This window comes from Vigna umbellata, chromosome 3 (genome assembly GCF_029865625.1).
Source record: "Vigna umbellata cultivar VRB3 chromosome 3, Vumbellata_1.0, whole genome shotgun sequence".
NCBI classification, from domain to species: domain Eukaryota; kingdom Viridiplantae; phylum Streptophyta; class Magnoliopsida; order Fabales; family Fabaceae; genus Vigna; species Vigna umbellata.
In genome coordinates this window covers 18,227,297-18,245,766 of record NC_142167.1, presented here as the reverse complement: position 1 = coordinate 18,245,766, position 18,470 = coordinate 18,227,297, and the positions used below count along the sequence as shown (strand labels likewise).

The window sequence follows — 18,470 nt, the reverse complement described above, 5'->3', positions numbered from 1 at the left end:
GACAATATTTTTAACATTATTTATGTATTATTACGTGATTAATTCAAAATTACGTGATAATTAATAATAATAATTATAAACATTAATATAAACCAATCATATAATACATAAATCATATTAAAATTTATCAAAATATATTGTTAAAGAATTATTATGCTAATTAATAATACTTACTTTGCGTAAGAGGAAAAGCAATGTTAATAATTTTGGGAGAAAAAGTATACGTCATATACTATGATTAATTAAAAAGGTAAGTGTTTCAGTAGGGATGTAGGGACCAAGATACGAACCAAATAACTCTGCATTGCTTCTTGTCGATGTTGCTTTCACTATGTTGTATTTCTCTCTCTCTTCTCTGATTCTCGTGAGCAAAGTGGGCTGGGTACCTGCAAAGGCACTCCGACGCTCAAGTCAACAGGGGTGTTGTTCGAATAAGAAAAATCTCAATCAATTTTCTTTTAGGGGAAAAAACGTACCTTTTTTCTGGTGCGCTTTGTATATTTAAATCAGCATAATAAACCGTTTACCTGAAAATCCGGTCAGTTACTGAAGTTGACTGTTTAGAAGTTGTAACCGTCAAATCGTGTGCTGACACCGAGTCAATTACTTCCATGATATATGGCCGTGATTCGCGGCGTTGTTTAGTCAAGGTGTGTAACTGCTTAACCGCTAGATCACGATGTCGCACCCTGTATGTCGATCATCATCCGTGCCGAACTAAGTGGACGACGTGTCGCACGTATGCCTCATGTCGCGACATTACTTATGCGGCTGTCGAGCCTCAAATGGTCGAGAGCGCCACGTGGTCGTATGTTATTACGGTCGGTTATCAAGTGGTCGACCACGCTATGTGGTCGAACGTCATTACGATAACCTTCAGTGGTTTAACTGTTGTCGGGTTATTGGTTGACCAATGGAGGATTAGGTATCCTATAGTACACTATGTGATGTACCTGTGTTCATTAGTTATGATCCCTGTTCCTTATAACTTATGATGCTGTGTTACAGCTGATGCATGAATTTTTCTTTTTTAACATTGAATTGATTATCCTATATTTTGACTGTACTAAAACTTTTTGCAGGTGATGTTTTTTTTATGGATTTTTAGCAAAGGTCAGCATGTAAAACTCCTGTAACTGTCAGAGGATAGTGTCCCGCTTGTGTTTCTGCAGCGAGTAATGCTTTTATGCCCCGTGATTTGGTGAATGGATAAAGTGTTGTGTGGGCCTTGAAGTTACAATACTCTTCAACCTACAGAATAACCTTTCTTCATCCCTTCATAGAAAATTGTTTTCCAGATACACAAGATGATTCAACATCAAATTGTGCAGTCCCCTGCTAGGCTAGGGCTCGCAAACCCTAACTCTCCTTCAATTCCGAACCCTACCCCTCCAAAGCTCCCTCCAACACAGACCCAGCAACCCCAAGACCGCAACTCTTCAACCCCTTCTTCTGCTCTTCTTTCACTCCTCCCACCCCTTCCCAGAGCCCAAGCACTTCTTCTCCAAATGGCTTCCTTAACTTCCAAAATCTTTGAAGTTTCCCCTAACCGGTCTCTTTGGGTCACTGCCTTCCGTGGATCCCTTCCAACTTTCCTCTCGTCTAATTCATCTACCCCTCTTGACTCTTCTCCGTCTACTGTGAAAGAAATAATTTCCCTCTTTACTGTTCTCCAAACCCAAATATTCGAAGCTGTTGCGGAACTCCAAGAGATTCTTGACCTCCAAGATGCCAAGCAGAAGATGGACCGTGAAATTCGTTCCCAAGATTCAATGCTACTAGCATTTTCTAACAAACTCAAAGATGCTGAGTGCTGCCTAGACATACTTGTCGATGATTACTCTGATTATCGCCGCTCCAAGCGATCGAAATCTGGAGATGATGATTCCATGACTTCATCAACTGTCTCTTCTAAGTTGAAGCTGTCAGATATATTATCGTATGCCCACAAGATAAGCTACACCACCTTTGCACCACCGGAATTTGGAGCCGGCCAAGCTCCTCTTCGTGGAGCATTGCCACCTGCACCGCAAGAAGAGCAAATGAGAGCTTCTCAGTTGTATAATTTTGCCGACCTTGATGTTGGATTGCCTAAAGAAGTCGAATCCAAGGAGAAAATTGTTGAAGCTATTGTTGAGCCTCCATCACAGATGGATACTAATGCAGTTCCAAATTTGTCCGCGTTTCAAGGAATGCTGCCTCCAGTGCCACCTGGTTGGAAGCCGGGAATGCCTGTCCAGTTGCCTATTGATTTGCCACTGCCCCCGCCTGGGTGGAAACCAGGAGATCCTGTGCCATTGCCTCCTATGGACTCGCTTCAAATATCGAGATTTGCAGAGCAACAAATGCAACCTCACATTCCTCAGCCCAAACAACCAGAAGTTATTCAAGTGCAGCCAGTTAATTTGGACCTTGGAGGAAGTGACACTAGTGACTATAGTAGTGATGATGCCAGCTCTTATGATGAAGATTGACAAGTTTGTTAAACTGCTCAATCTCCAATTGATAACTGTACAGGTGAGAGATTTTGAGCTTGACTGTTGTATCACTCCCATATGTTATATGTATGTTCTGTCAGTTGTTTCTCAAGAATTTGGTTTTAACATGATGTTTTCAGGATTGACAGGTCGAGAATTAATAAGAACTTTTCATCGCCTTGTTGTTCCTTTTGGTATTTCTGTGTAATTAATATAATCCTCTGCTGAATGCTTAGTGTTTCTGCTTTAGGCTCTAGAGAGCACAAACCATGTCAGTTCTTTGTAACCACGAATATTTCAATAAGCACTGCACCTATATCTTTGCCTATAAAAAAAAAAGCACTGCACGTATACGGTAATGTAAGCTGCTATATAGTACTATGAAAAAGAATATACATTTTATATCAGCCTACTATCTTGTTTTATTAATTTACTTTTTTACCACGACAAATGGATTGCTCATTAAGACATTTTTGTACTAAATTGTGATGAGGCACCGTGTGAACATCTTTTTGTGTAATAAAAATACTTTCTCTATGAAAAGTAACTACTTTGATAAATAAAGCAAATCCTATCTCTAGAATTTGCCACCTTTTACTTGCTCATTCCTCAGTTAACCATTCCTCCTTCATCTATACTAGTCATAAAATTGTATTGAGTTGTAAGTAGTAACCATTTCTCTCTTGTGGATACTTTCATCATCATAGATACTCACCAGTGATTTCAAAACCACCTTTTTCACTCTTCCACCCTCTGAGAATGCAGCACTCAATGAAATTTTTCTACTCACCCATTTTCACACCCTTTATTAGCACTCAGTTCTCTCATTTAAAAATACTCATTAACTTTCTCATCGCTTTCTTATTTTTGGTCCTAGGGTTTGATGATTTTGATTGTGTCTTCTGATTTGTGGAGTATTTTAGTTCTCGTTGATTTTGATGTTCTTCCTTATTGGTATGGAAGGAGTGATAGATGTTAAAAGATACTACGCAATGCTTTTACCTTTAGTTTGTTGTGGATATATTTTGTAGAGGCTTAATCTGTGATTGTTACAGGCTGATATGTTTGATGCTTAATTATAAGTGCCATGTTCATTTAGAAGTGAGTTTGCAGTCACACCTATGAGTGGGAGACGTAACTAGAACAAGCCTTGACACACTCTCACAAACAATGAACAATAGATAATGGCTGAATAAGTCTCCTTTTATTGAAAGAAATAACTGAATCAAAGAAAACAAACAATAACTGGGAGCATAACCTCCTGCAGTCACCTGAGAGCATAACCTCTCTTACAAAACTCACAAATCAAAAGCATGTCCTAAACCATAGCGTCAATGCATTATTTATAATTATTATTTTCCTAGGATATACTTCTAATTACTGTAATTAACTTATACTGAATAATTCCCTAGGATAATGCTCTAATTACCGTAATTAACAATATTTCCTGGAATACTGTTCTAATTACCGTAATTAACAATATTTCCCTAGGATACTGCTATAATTACCGTAATTAACAGTATTTCCCTAGGATATGACTTTATTTACTGCAATTACTAAATATTTCCTGTCCATCCTAACCGCTGCGGCAGTTAGGATGCCTTGCTGCTTCCAATCGTTCGGCCTGGTCGCTCCCCCTTGTCTACCGTTCGGTCCCCTTCTCTCTCTCCTGTACCTCTTCTCTCATATACTTTCCAGCCCCTAACATTACCCATCGCCTGATGATCAACCTTGTCCTCAAGGTTGAAATCTGGATATTGGTCTCTAATGGTCAGGGCATCTTCCCACGTTGCTCCATCCGGCCCCCCTCTTGCCATTCTATTAACACCTGTTGCACCTCGTCCTCCCCTTACTGTACCTGTCTTCTATCCAAAATTTTGATCGGCCAGAAAGACGGTCCCTCCACCTGCAAATCTATTGGCAATTCCTTCTCCACACTTCTTTCCCCCACTGCCTTCTTCAATTGGGATACATGGAAAACTGGATGTATCCGTGCGGTATCTGGTAGTTGTAGCTTAAAAGCCACTTCTCAGATCTTCTGTGTGACTTGGAAAGGTCCAAAGTACCGAGCGGCTAACTTAGGATGCAGTCTGGACGGCATCGAGGTCTGCCTGTGTGGTCTGATCTTCAAGTACACCCAATCTCCCACCTCCACATTTGCTGGTCTCCTTGCTTTATCGGCCTGCTTCACCATCATTTCCTGAGCCCTGACTAAATGAAATTTCAGCTGTTTTAGCGCTTCGTCCCTTGTTTGCAACTCCTGGCCGACGACTTCCACTAAGGTCTCCCTTGGTATAAACCTGTGCAAAGAAGGGGGAGATCTCCCATACACTGTTTCAAACGGAGTACACCCCGCCGCTTCTTGGTAGCTAGTACTGTACCAATACTCAGCCCATAGTAATACTGAACTCCATCCCTTTGGTTGTTTTGAGCAAAAACATCTCAGGTAACCCTCCAATACCCTGTTCAACACCTCGGTCTGCCCATCTGATTCAGGATGATAAGCTGTGCTCATCTTCCAGAAGATACTTAAAAACAATGGATCCCTGTCACTAACGATAGATATTGGTACCCCATGCAGTCGAACAATCTCCTTAATAAACACTTCAGCTATGGTGCGGGCGGAATAAGGATGTTTCAGGGGTACAAAATGTCCATATTTGCTGAGACGGTCTACCACTACCAATACTGCATCATACCCGTGGGATTTAGGCAACTTCACTATAAAATCCATACTTATTTCCTCCCAAATGGCGTTGGGTATGGGAAAAGGCTGCAGCAACCCCTGTGGAGAGGATGACAGATATTTCTGTTGTTGGCATACCAGGTAGCTCGCAACAAATTCAGTCACTGCTTTCTTCATTCCTATCCAATAAAGTGATTGCGCCACCTTACGATAAGTCTGATAAACCCCTGAATGCCCTCCTGTCTGAGTCATGTGAAACTCTGCGATCAGCTTAGGTACCCAGGCCGATTGAGCTGAAATCACAAGTCTTCCTTTATAGTGCAATCGGTCATGCTCCAAAGTAAAAGATGGATGCGAGTTAGGGTCCTTTTTCAGGTCTTCTATTACCTTCTTTAATTACCGTAATTAACAATATTTCCTGGAATACTGTTCTAATTACTGTAATTAACAATATTTCCCTAGGATACTGCTCTAATTATCGTAATTAACAATATTTCCCTAGGATATGACTTTATTTACTATAATTACTAAATATTTCCCGCCCATCCTAACTGTTGCGGCAGTTAGGATGCCTCGCTGCTTCCAATCGTTCGGCCTGGGCGCTCTCCTCGTCTACCGTTGGTCGTTCTCCCTCGTCTACCGTTCGGCCAACTCGCTCCCCCTCGTCTACTGTTTGGCCAACTCGCTCCCCGCCTTCTACCGTTCAGCCTGGTTGCTCCCCCTCATCTACCGTTCGGCCAACTAGCTCCCCGCCTTCTACTGTTCGGCTTGGTCGCTCCCCCTCATCTACCGTTTGGCCTGGTTGCTCCCCTTGTCTACCGTTCGGTCCCCTTCTCTCTCTCCTATACCTCCTTCTCTCATATACTTTCCAACCCCTAACAACACCATTAAGAATTAATGTATTGTAGAGCGAGTCTCAGTATCAATTATTTAGGATATTGTTTTTCCTTGCACATCGGTCTAATTTGCAGCATTTTTTGTTTGAATGATGTTTACCAAACACTGCTCAATTAGGACATTCTTCATATTATTGTTGAGACACTGCCATTGAAATTGAAGTTAACCAAGCATTCCCTTTTTGTCTTGCTCTACTAGTGCTAAGTGGTGGTGACTTAACGTGCTAGTTGCTTTATTCACAAGTCTTTTATGGTTGAGATTTAAAGTTTATCAGTCTTTGACGTTTATTATGTTTTGGCTCTATTCTTTTGCGGGGAAGGCTGGAACTATATTCAAGTTAAATAATATCCCACTTAACATGCTAGTTGCTAAGTATTGTTTTGCTTATCTCTAATGATTTGAAGAAATCTTAAAAGGAAACTAGCGTACAAAGCAACACGATGTTGATTTATAATGTCTGTGTTTCTGTCTTTGTAGTACAGAATGGAAAATATCTGTCATCACTTTTGATTTAAATAACCTTAAAATTTCCTCTTCTCCTGATGCCTTCTTGATTGAGTGGCTGTTTACAATTATTTGCAGAATACTATTTCTGCATTGAGTTTTTTTTAATAATAGTGTTGGTGATCTTACATCAACCAAAGATATGGTCAAATTATAATACATAAGGGGGTATAAAAGTCACTTTGCAATCCAATTTTCTAATATTGAGTTAGATTTTAAATTCACTTTCTGAGATGATATCAAAACTTGTCCTAATAATAAGGTTTGTTGGGCATAGCATGTCACTAATATCTACTCCTGTGCTTGAGATGCCTGATCCTTAGTGTAAAGTGTGTTGGAGATCTCACATTTGACTATATATATATATATATATATTATATGACCAAATTATAATACAAAAGTAGAGAGAAACTCTAACAAAAGAACTCAAACAGCTCAAAGAATAAGGTGAAGAAACTTTGAATATCTGAAGTTACCTCTTTATTGAAAAGAAAAGCAAGCTTCTCGTTTCACTTTAGACATTTAGTCAAGAAAATACGGTTAATATGTCCAAAACTCCATTGAAAAGAAAAACATGTAAAGTACATACATACTCAAGTAAGCTTCTCTTTTCACACTAGACATTTAGTCAAGTAAATACGGTTAATATGTCCAAAACTCTCCCAATTCTAAAATATATGGCCTGTTTTTATAGGTATTACATCAACCTTTTAAAAAGCTCTCAGCTACCCTGTGTACAAACAATTAGAAGCTTCACCCTTTCCTCAGTTACCCTTTCCTTTTTCTATAATAAACCTGCGGAGGTTTTCTTCTTTGGGATAACCGGAAATCATTCCCGGGGCACCTATATCATTCCCAACAGCGAATGAATATGATACATGGATTGAGATTTTAATTAATTAGTGTACTCTACAGTGTAAGACAAAGGAAGAGACATGCCTGTATACTTGTTTTTGTCAGTGTCTCTTTTTATTTGATACAATAGCCTCCATCTCCTTGGTAGAGATCTATACCATCCTTCATCTCTTTTTATATTAGGGTAGATGAGAAGCGATGGTAAATATTTTTTAAAGGCTAATTTAATTTAATAATCGTAAATGAAAAAGTGTACATGTTCAGATGTCTTGGTATATTGTTGTGTGGCCATATTTAGTTATTTTCATCCTTTGTTAAGTAATGAGAAAATATATGAATCCATGAGATGTTGCAGTGGATCGATCTGAGCGATAATATAAATGTCAAAACAACAACCTGTTAGGGGCAGCATCTTCCTGTACCTCCATATTTTTTTTTCCAGCACACCTATATAAACGAATTCCATTTTGCCCTTTTTGGATTGTGCAATCTGGAAGTCATTTATTTCCTTTAAAACAACTTTCAGATCACACAATTTGCAAGCCAAAAATGACTTCTAATTGTGCAATCCGGAAGTCAAATGACTTTTGAATTATGCAATTCGGAAGCTTTTGTTTTTTCTTAACCATTTTTTACTTTTGGATTGTGCAATCCTGATAAAGAGTGTAACGGCAAGTTTCTTTTATATGGGGTGCACGAATAAACACATGGAGGTGTAGGGTGAAACTACCCTGTTAACTAGTACTTCTAACCAAATCAAGTTCAGATTTCAGATCCTTGAGCAACATATTGCTTTTATGTCCTGGACTTTTGTTTTCCTTTAGGCAGGACCAGCACAACTACCCGGTGGCAGTGACAGTTTCACGTATGAAAAAACATGCCCTATTTGTTCTGCAATGAATGTTCTCTCAAGCACTAGCTAGCGAATGCAAACCCAATTTCTTTGATCCTAAGGTCCCTGCCCCGTATAATAACGCTAGCTAGCCAATGCAAACTCCAACCCAAACGCTATTCTAAGATTCTATACCTTTCATCAAAATCATGTGTGATACATGTATTATGTGTGTATATACGTATGCCTATGTATTATGTTTGTGTACTAGTATCTGCCTACTATGTATGTGAGGGAGAAACGTGTCTATCATGGATGTTAGGTGAGGGCATACTCGTGGGTTGGGAGGGTGAAAGCTGAGAAAATCCAGTTCAGACTGAGATCTAAATGATGATCCTGGTGGGATCGTCTTTCGTGGTGATTGTCTTATTGGTACGGAAATGAGAGGAAAAGGGGATAAGGCTTGTAGGGAAAGAATGCCTTGTAATTTTGTGTTACAATAGTATGGTCCTTCACAAAAACCCACAGTAACTCTAACTGTCCAATTCCTTGTGGTAATTTCTACAAGACTACAAACAGTTTGTATCAGTTGCTTACCTCCTCCACTTCTCTCCCTCGTAAAACTACCCTTTTTTGTTGCTAAAATCAAGGTGAAGCTTGATTTCAGATTGTGGATTCCTCTGTATTTATGAAATAAAGCAGTTATATGTCTAGGGCATAGTGATAAGGTCGCACTGCGGGCAGTTGGTTTTGTTTTCCATCTTAATTTCCATGCTGACATGCTTATATTTTTTTTTTTCTGGTATCTCTTGATTTCCATGCTGACATTCTTGTATTTGTTTTTTGTTTTCAGGTATCTCATTGATCATGGATCAGATATATCTTGAAAATGTATGGGTAGTTCTTTAATTTCAATTCTATGCCCCCATGTTTGTATTAAATCTGTTGTGTAAGACAATGATTAAATTTTATTTTTTCTGGTGGGTACACTGGAATGTGCTTTGCAGTCTTGTTGAGGGAATTGAGAAGGTATTTAGTGAGAAATTTTAGGAAATTGGTTTCAAGTCTATTTAAGAGAATATAGGAGAATATTTAAAGAGTTTTTGGATAATTAGAATTCAGAAGCAGAGTTAAGGATTTTTATGATGCATTTTGTGTAATCAAATCCTTGGAGGTTGGCATTGTATGATTTGGATTTCAACCTTATGTTACATATGCATTTCAAACGATGGAACCTCATTTATGAAATTCGAAGAAAAAGTTGCACAGCAGAAAATTTCATTTATGCTCATTCTTTAACTTTTACTTAAAGTTTATCAAGAGCAGTTCAACATTAAAATTTAGGATAAATAGTCAGTTTTGTCATTGTGACGTGCTATCAATTCTGTCTTTGCATGTACACAAACTATACCATCGCTTGGGAATGAAAAATAGTACTCTCGTATATGTGGGTTACTTACAGTAATTTAATTAACATGGCTAAGTAAAAGTTGACTTGTTATTTAACTTTTTTTAAGACTCAGGATATAACGTTATGTTATTTTTAATTTAGTTTTCTATTTCAATTTATTGTTATTAATTTCTAATTTAGTGATATGCTATATATAGATTACCAGCAAAAAATTACTATCTCTCTTTTTGCTTACATTTCTTATTTTTCACGTTTTCCATCTCTATCTTGTACAATTTGTAATTGTAATTCATCTTTACTTTCGTTTTCATCATTTGCACGAGCTTCATGGTATAAAATTTAATTATGTAGACTAAAATGCAAGTAATAGAATAAGATTTTAAATTTTATGAGTTGTAAAAGTAGTTTTTAAACTTTTTATACATGTTATATTTGAGTAAAAGATTTGACTTGAAACTTTATTGAATCTTGTTAGCAATGTCTTGCATTTAATCAAGCAAACAAAACATGCTACTATGAGATTTGGTATAGTTCTTTCAAATGTTTTATTTGAACAAAATGCATGATACATTTGTAGAACTAACAAAATCACTTCGCTTTCACATTTTTATTTTATCAAATTAATCAAGACAATACAGCGAAGAAGATCTATCTAGTCAATAAGCCATCATGTTTCCATACTTATACTTTTACTTATTTACGTTCTTAACATGAGCATACGTTTAATTTGAAATATACTTTTATTCTAACATGATATTAAAAAACAGATTTTATAACATGCATTTAATTTTGTGTTTTTAATTTTTAAATGAAGAATTTTGTACGTATTTTTTGAATGCAGCGGCTAAAAACATTTAATTTTAATTTGACATTTAAAAGCATAATTTATAGTTAACATTTTATTTTTATTTTTAGTTTTTTTAACATATTCACAATTTTAAAAATATTTAAATACATTGAATTCGAGTTATGTATTTAAAAAAAAGGTTTGGATGAGACTGTTGAAATTTAGTGTTTTTTTTTTCATTTAAATAAACAATGTCAATTACCACCAAATGCAAAAAAATGTTTAAATATGAAATAATTGTAAATAATTCAAAAATTCTGCATCACTGATTTTTTTTAGTTATTATTGGTTCATATTATTTTTCAATGAAAGTTGGTCAAGTTTTTTAAATTTATATTTACAAAAAAATTTCTTGAACTGTGATTGTTTTAAGTTGACATCAATTAAGGTTATTTTTATGATGTTGATGATTAAGCGATTTTTTTTCTCAACTTTTTGATGAATATATGTTGAAAATTCCGCAGATTATAATAGTAAGAAACAATCCATGATTAAAATTTTTCAAGTTAACATTAGAAAAAAAAATCCTGCCAAACTATTGATAAATAATAAAATATGTGTCAACAATAAAAAATATCATCATATACATCCACATAAAAATAGTCACAATAGATGTCAATAGAAAAAAAAATCTAATTCACATATAAAAAAAAGTCTTATCAATATTGGTGGAAAAAATTCTAACCAATGGAAGAAGAAATAACAATAGTTTATAACAAAATAAAAAAAAAAATCATTCAAACAATTTAAATCACAAGGTAACTTCTATTAACATCTACAAAACAATCATAGTTGACAAATTAAAAAGTAGTCATATCAACAATGTTTTAGTCTCAATTAAGCTAATAATATCCCAACCAAAATCGAGTCAAAGAAATATATGAAGAGAAAATCATCAATATGCAAATATGAAGAATATTCTTACTTTATAAGGGAAATTTAAAATTATTTAATTTTAAATAATTCAGATATTTTAATGAAATTCTATCCAAACAACATATTTTGTAATAAAAAATTTAAATTTTCTATAAAGTTTAATTACATTCTTAAAACTTTTTATCCACACACTATAAAGATATTTCAAAATGTTACTAAACTTAAAAAAAAACAATAACATTTGATCAAACGAAAAATTAACATAGTAAATGAAGTGAAATGGAGAATCTTTTAAGACCAATACAATGGTTTTTCAGTGGATATGGAGACTAATTTTTTTTTTGTAGATATTTTGTTTGAGGCTTCAAAAATAATTTGGTGAATGTAAAGTTGAATCGAGTTGAATTGAAGATTTTTTGACAGTATTTTATGGACTTTTGAGAAATAAAAGATTGAAATAGTAATAAAATTTATTTATTTTTTAAATAATTTCAAGGACAAACTGAATATCCATTTATGAAAAACCTTACTAATAAATGAATTAGATGATGGGCAGTGCTTTGTTGTGATTATGGTTAGGAGGAGAGAAATGAATGCTGGGTAGTTTGATTCCTTTTCTAATTCGTGAGTTTGTAAAATGATGCGAGAAAGGAAGGAAAATAAATAAAGTTGTGTAAGATAATGATTTTCCCTTTTTTACTACTCACTACTATTCGCCTCTAGGTTATCCCTATCAAACATATTAGAACTACTTGAAGATATATCGAATACTAGTCGACACTAAGACATTGAAGACTCTTGAAATATATATCGACAATAGAGAAAAAAATGCTAGAGTAAGTGATCAAATTGTAGAGACTCTTTGTCTCTCACCTCTTCAATCCTAACTATCAAATCTCCACAAATCTAACGTCAAAGGTCATAACTTTTTACTTTCCAAAAATGTCCCATTAACTTCGGCATCCTTAATAACTACAAACTCAAGTCTTTTTATCATTATGCTTCTTGAGGCTAGGGGACTACTATACTTATAGGACGACAACAACCAAAGGATCATAACGACACTATAAAGATTTTAACATATAGCATATAAAGCTTAGGGAACTGATGTAGTACATTTTTTCGACTACACCTTAGCCACCTAGAAAGAGATGTACTTGGCGTACATGTATGCAGACTTGGATGATAACATATTTGCAAAGACAACGTCTAGGTGACCAGATCATTAATAGAAGTCAAAGCTAATTAATTAAAGAACATATCTAAAGTATAATTATCACGATGATAAAAGTTAATTAAGGTAATTAAGCTTATGAACTAAGATTCATTCAAGGGATAACCCATAATCATAATATAAAAAACACAATACTCGTGATAAATTAATTACATTTATTATTGAAAGTCAAAGTGTCTTCTACAAACACAATCTCTTTTCATATGAGAGAGCACAATATTTACAAAATTATCGACTTTTTTAAAGTTTAAAGGTAAAAGTATAAGAAAATAAGAGTTTTTAAATATCTTTACAACATATAATGTTATAGCAATACAATTAACTTTTATAGTATTTTAATGTTTTAAAACAATTCAATTCATAATTAAGTATTTTAATCTAATCTAAAGTGACAACATTGATCCAGTGACAACTAACAATAAGCATATATGACCACAACAAAGGTTACATTACTTCTTTTTAAATTTGTGAGAAAAATAATTGATAGTTAACGTGATTAGAGAACCCTGATCCAACATGACAAAAGTATTAATAAATTTTAACTTAGTCTTAAAGGAATAAACACCTAAAATATACTAATTAAAGAGTTTAAAATTTTTGAAAAAATAATAAAAGATTAATTAATGACTTGTCGAAATTTAAATAAAAATGTTAAGAACACATTTTTATAAGCATATTACTAACATAACCCTATAAGACTAACAAAATAAGAATACATTTTTTAATAGTGTATATAACATTACAATACACAATTTTATATTGTTATGTATACAACAATTATGACTTTTCAACATTTGTATATTGTTATCACATATTTTTGACCTAGAATAAGTTGTAAAATTATTTCATAAACTATATGCAATGGTTTTTTTTCTCTACTAATATTATCAATAACTTAGAGTTATTTAATATTATTTAAAAGTCATCAAAATTTCAAAATTCTTATAAGGGACCATAGTGTAATAAAAAGGGAATAAAGGACTATTGGTAATATTTTCTTAAAAAAATTGCAAGACTGGAAACGAAGCGTTTAGATTTAGAAGAACAGAAGATTCAGCTTCGTCGATCTTGTTTCTTCTATCATCATTCGACATCGCGTTAGGGTTTGCAGATTTTCAATTTCCCTTCGATTCGCTACCCTCCACCCTCAGCATCTCGCAATTCCCTCGTTGTTCCGTTTGGGAGACTCATTAAATCGAGAGATATCGGCTCACAAGGTAAAATATTTCGTTCCTTGTGCTTCAATTTGATTATGGTCCTCGTGTTACATACTCGATTCCTGTTCGGCAGTTTTACGTAATTTGAATAAAATGTTATTTACGCATCATTTAAATGTCTGCTGATGATATCTGTCTGGAAAACTAATTGAAGTGTGAATTATTATTTTTTTGGTGCTTTTAACCTGCATTGTGCGTTATGATATGTATCTTTATTCAATAATTGTGATCCATTTTCCTCATAACTTATGATCCTGCGTTGAAGTTGAGGCATGATTTTGGTACTTTATAATTTTAATTTCAATGAAATTGAATGATATGGTAAATTTGAATAAGAAATCGAACTTTGTTAGATACATTATGAATATGGGCTTGGACCCATCCCTATGTAATGCTTTTGTATGTATATATGTTCCTCAGTTGTGCTAATTGAAATACAAGAGGATTGTATCACGTAAATGTATACCATTTCTCTCTTCAGACTACAACATAAGAAAGACGAGCATGTAAACAAAGGAAAAAAATGGAGGCTGAGGCGCAAATCTCTCACGATTCAAATACTCAATTTCAGCCAGAGCCTGTTGTCTCAGTTCAAAAAGGGGATCCTGGTGTTTCCTCATCTGTGGCAAATGCTGTTATCCCTCAGCAGCCAGGTCTGTTCTCTGCATCATTCCTATTTTTAATTTACTGAGCAGTTGAGTTTGATACGTGTAGTTATTGAGATGGGAAGCTAAAAGATTAATTTGTTTGGTGTCATATATAGCTACAAAAAAACCAACCAGGCAGTGGGCAGCATGGACTCGACAAGAGGAGGAGAGTTTCTTCACTGCATTGCGACAAGTTGGGAAGGTACGTCATCTTTGGCGTTATTATTTAAACTTTACTAGGCTTGTTTCACATGGTATCATAATGATTGCTGATTGAAATATTATTGTTTATAGAATTTTGAGAAAATCACTTCCCGTGTACAAAGTAAAAACAAAGATCAGGTATCCGTTACAACTCCATGTGGCTTCTTATCCCTTTGCATTTTCCCATTCATTATGTTTAGTTTATTGTGAACAATATTGTTTTAATTTTCTCACTCTTCTCTATGTGTGGGGGTTTACTTGCAGGTCAGGCATTATTACTATCGGCTTGTGAGGCGGATGAACAAACTTCTTGGTCCAGGACTATGTTTGGATGCCAAAAACTCTAAAGATACTAATGCTGCAATGCTTCGCTGGTAATAATTTACTTGGAGTGGTTGTTCGTTAAATGGCTTTATATACATGTATGTGCACGTGTGTGTAAGACTAGAATATTTGTCCACCAAGAAGTTATTTCTATTAAATATTTCAAGGGCTTATGATGGAGAATGGTGAAGAACTGGAGTTCAGTTGATTTTATTGTATATATATAGGAAAATAATGGAAAGAACAGGTTGATAATGGGAGCGGAACATGCCCTGGTACTGAAATGTGTCAAGCCTAGACCATAAGGGTAAACACTTTTGGTAGTAGGAAAATATTAAGGGGTGAAATTCTTCACTAACGTGCTTAAAATTACACAACTTCCCTGCTTAAAGACCCTTTTTAATTTGAGATTAGACTGGACTGTTTAATAACTTGGTGAATGATAGTTGATTTTGAGACTGAAATTGTCTGGATCCATTATCTAGTTTTTTACCCTCCTCATAGTGTCTCCTGTAAATATACAAAATTTAAATGATGAGAGATTATTACATTTTTGCGTACCCTTTGTTTTCTTGTGTTCAACTCTTCTCAAGTGACTGAAAGGTATATTAGGAATGTAACCACTAAGACATCCTGTGCTTTGGAAATATGGGAATGTTAAAAAAGTAAATACCTTGAAAGATAACTAGTTGGATTTCTGATTTGAGTTTTACTTTTATATACTAAGTGAAAAGAGTTTTACAGCTCCAATGATGTATTGTCACATCACTTAATACTTGTTAGCTGCATGAGATGTCAAACTTGTTAAATGTTATGGAAGTCTATAAAAATTTGGAATTAACCATAGAAATCAATGAGACTAAGCTTCATGCAAGAGGTATCCCTCTGCTTAATGATAAAATTGTAGAGGCATGTTGGAAAAAGAAATAACGAGGGGAATTAGAGGGCTTTCCACTTTCCCTTTCCTGTTGTTTTCATCCCTTTTTTCTCTCCTAACCTCCTAGCCACCTAACCAATTCCTTATCTTTCCTGTTGTTTTCATCCTTTTTTCCTCTTGGTTCTCTTGCCAACATGTAGTCAGCTGGCTATATTTTGAATCCTCTTGTCAACTTACAATCCCCTCACTGATTCTGTTAGAACGAGTCAATTGCTCCATTGACAGTGCATGCTATAGTTTTATCATATTATTGTAATATCCTGAATAAGAGTAGGGGATATACTACTATTTTTGTGAGAGTTTTCAGCGTTAAATCTTCTCACTTTTACCTGTGACGCAGGTGGTCTTTATTGGAAAAGTATAGCTGCAAAGCCTCAAAGCTTCACCTGAAGCCCCGGAGATTTAAAATATTTTTAGAAGCCTTGGTTAGTGAAAGCTATTTATATTTTTCAGGGAAGTTCTGATTTTTAATATCTTCTGTATGTTCTGGAGCTGATATATATTTTTTGTCTCAAAGGAGCATCAACTATTGAAGGACCGAAAGAAGAATGTAAGGAAGCGACCCCTGCAGGGGGGGAATTGTCTTCCTCCTGTGCCTACCACAGTCTCAAATCAGGGTAGAGCATCAGGAAACGAGGCCCGTGCAGTTAAACTGGTTCTTGTTGATAGTCAAAATATTTTAAAATTGGGACCTTCAAAATCATCAATGAAGCGCAATATAAACATGGGTGTTAGCCGGAGTAACACTAAGGGAGATTCAAATACCATGAAATCGACAAGGCAACGAAAGAAATCTGGTGATTATTTTTCGGTTCCCTTCAAGATATTTTTTACCTGTTTTCTGTTTTGAATTAGTTTTCCTTCATGACTATTGGATAGTTTATATTTAAAGTCATAAATCATAATTTTACTTCCTTTACAATAAAAAAAATGTTCTCTGTCTCTCTCAGGTATGATTTCAACTGCTGCATATCGAAAATGGGAGAAGGCTGCAATTGCAGGCGTTTCTTTAGTTGCAGATGCTGCGGAGCATTTGGAGCGAGCTGCAACTGTTAGAGAGATTGAACAAGACCAGGAGAATCCAGGTAGCTATCACACTTTTTTTAATCTTATCCTTGCTTCATCAAGGGCTTCCTCAGATCTTCTGTAACTTCACTCTGATTTTAATTCCAGGAGAAAACTGTTCTGATCCAACTGATTATGTCCTGCCATCTTTACCCTCATGTCCGCAAAATCAATTTGTTGATAACAATGTGAATAGTATGAAACTTAAGCTCCAGTTATTCCCAATCGATGAACCCACTCGAAGAGCATTGGAAGTGGTGAGTATAAAGAAAACCAATGTCCATCTTACTGTAGCAATGTGACAGAGCTTTTGGAAACTATTATATATATATATGTTTCTTTTCCTTTTAGGATAAGCATAATCCTCACCTGGAGCTTACACTTAGTACTCGAAAGAAGATATCCTCAATTTTGGAACATCTAAACCGTAAATGGGGTCATTCTAGCATAGCAGTTGGAGAATTAATGCTTTTTCCTTATGGTGTTCAAAGGGAAAATTTGTTTAATTATCAGAGATGGTCCCAGGAATCTACTCTGAGTGCAGCTGATATTTATGCAATGATTGGAAGTCCACCCATATTTCGTTTAAGGTACCTCTTTTATCTTGCCCTCTTGCTTTATTGTCATATTTGAAGTTCATAAGTAGAGACATGTGAGACAGATGATTTGATTGTAATGTTAGCAATATAATTGATAGATAAAAGAAAATGTGAAAATCCATTTGTTATACAAATGAGCTAAATGTTTTGAGGAATCTTTACTTACAATAAATGCTATAAATGGAAAGCCAACTGAGTTACTTCACCTTCTTTATTCAAGACAGTTTTTTTTAAGTATTTATTGAGTGTTTTTAGTCGTTGTGGGATTTTGAGAACATTCATGACAAAAGAAAACAGCATGGAAGGTTCGTGGATCTATTTTATTAAAATGCATGGGATTGACTAAAAATAGGATATTTAGAATATAATTTGAATATATTCAATTCCTAGCTTTTGATTCGTTGGTTGTAATATATAGACAAAATTGTGATCAAATTTTTCACGTGCAAAACTTGACATACTTATAAAAGTGTAAATGTGACTAATGTTTCTAGAAAAAATAAGTCATTTCCTCTTTCTTCACTTTGAGAAACCCATAGCCTATACTTTAGTCAGCTTATGCAACAAAACACAGACTCTCTGACAGGTATTTCAACACCTGATATCCAAAATATAGGATAATGGGACATACTCAGACATATACGTACATCAATTAGAGAAAAAAATATCACCAACATGGCAAATATTTTAAATTGGTTATCACTATTTAATTTTTTACCTTCCCGTGATATGCACCTGACAAGATTACTAAGGCATTTTTTTAGTGTAGTTTGATTCTGCTTCGTCCTATGATAATGAACCTAAAAAGAACAGGGACATTAATTTTTTTTATTTTGTATTATATTTTATTTGGGTTTT

General features: G+C 34.8%; 1 protein-coding gene and 1 pseudogene across 2 annotated transcripts; both read left to right on the top strand.

Annotated features, from left to right (window-relative positions):
* Positions 1-985: 985 nt before the first annotated feature.
* On the top strand, positions 986-9,536 carry LOC148201776 (mediator of RNA polymerase II transcription subunit 4 pseudogene; annotated as a pseudogene). Its single transcript, XR_015784864.1, has 2 exons — positions 986-2,517; positions 9,105-9,536. The product of XR_015784864.1 is annotated as a mediator of RNA polymerase II transcription subunit 4 pseudogene (transcript).
* A 4,078-nt stretch (positions 9,537-13,614) lies between these two features.
* On the top strand, positions 13,615-17,831 carry LOC148201775 (TSL-kinase interacting protein 1-like). The gene is made up of 10 exons (XM_088108876.1): positions 13,615-13,836; positions 14,318-14,489; positions 14,600-14,685; positions 14,778-14,825; positions 14,952-15,061; positions 16,289-16,373; positions 16,466-16,745; positions 16,899-17,033; positions 17,122-17,270; positions 17,365-17,831. Exons 2-10 carry the CDS (start codon positions 14,360-14,362, stop codon positions 17,644-17,646), a joined length of 1,305 nt encoding a protein of 434 aa, XP_087965002.1. The 5' UTR covers positions 13,615-13,836; positions 14,318-14,359; the 3' UTR covers positions 17,647-17,831.
* The last annotated feature ends 639 nt before the right edge of the window (positions 17,832-18,470 follow it).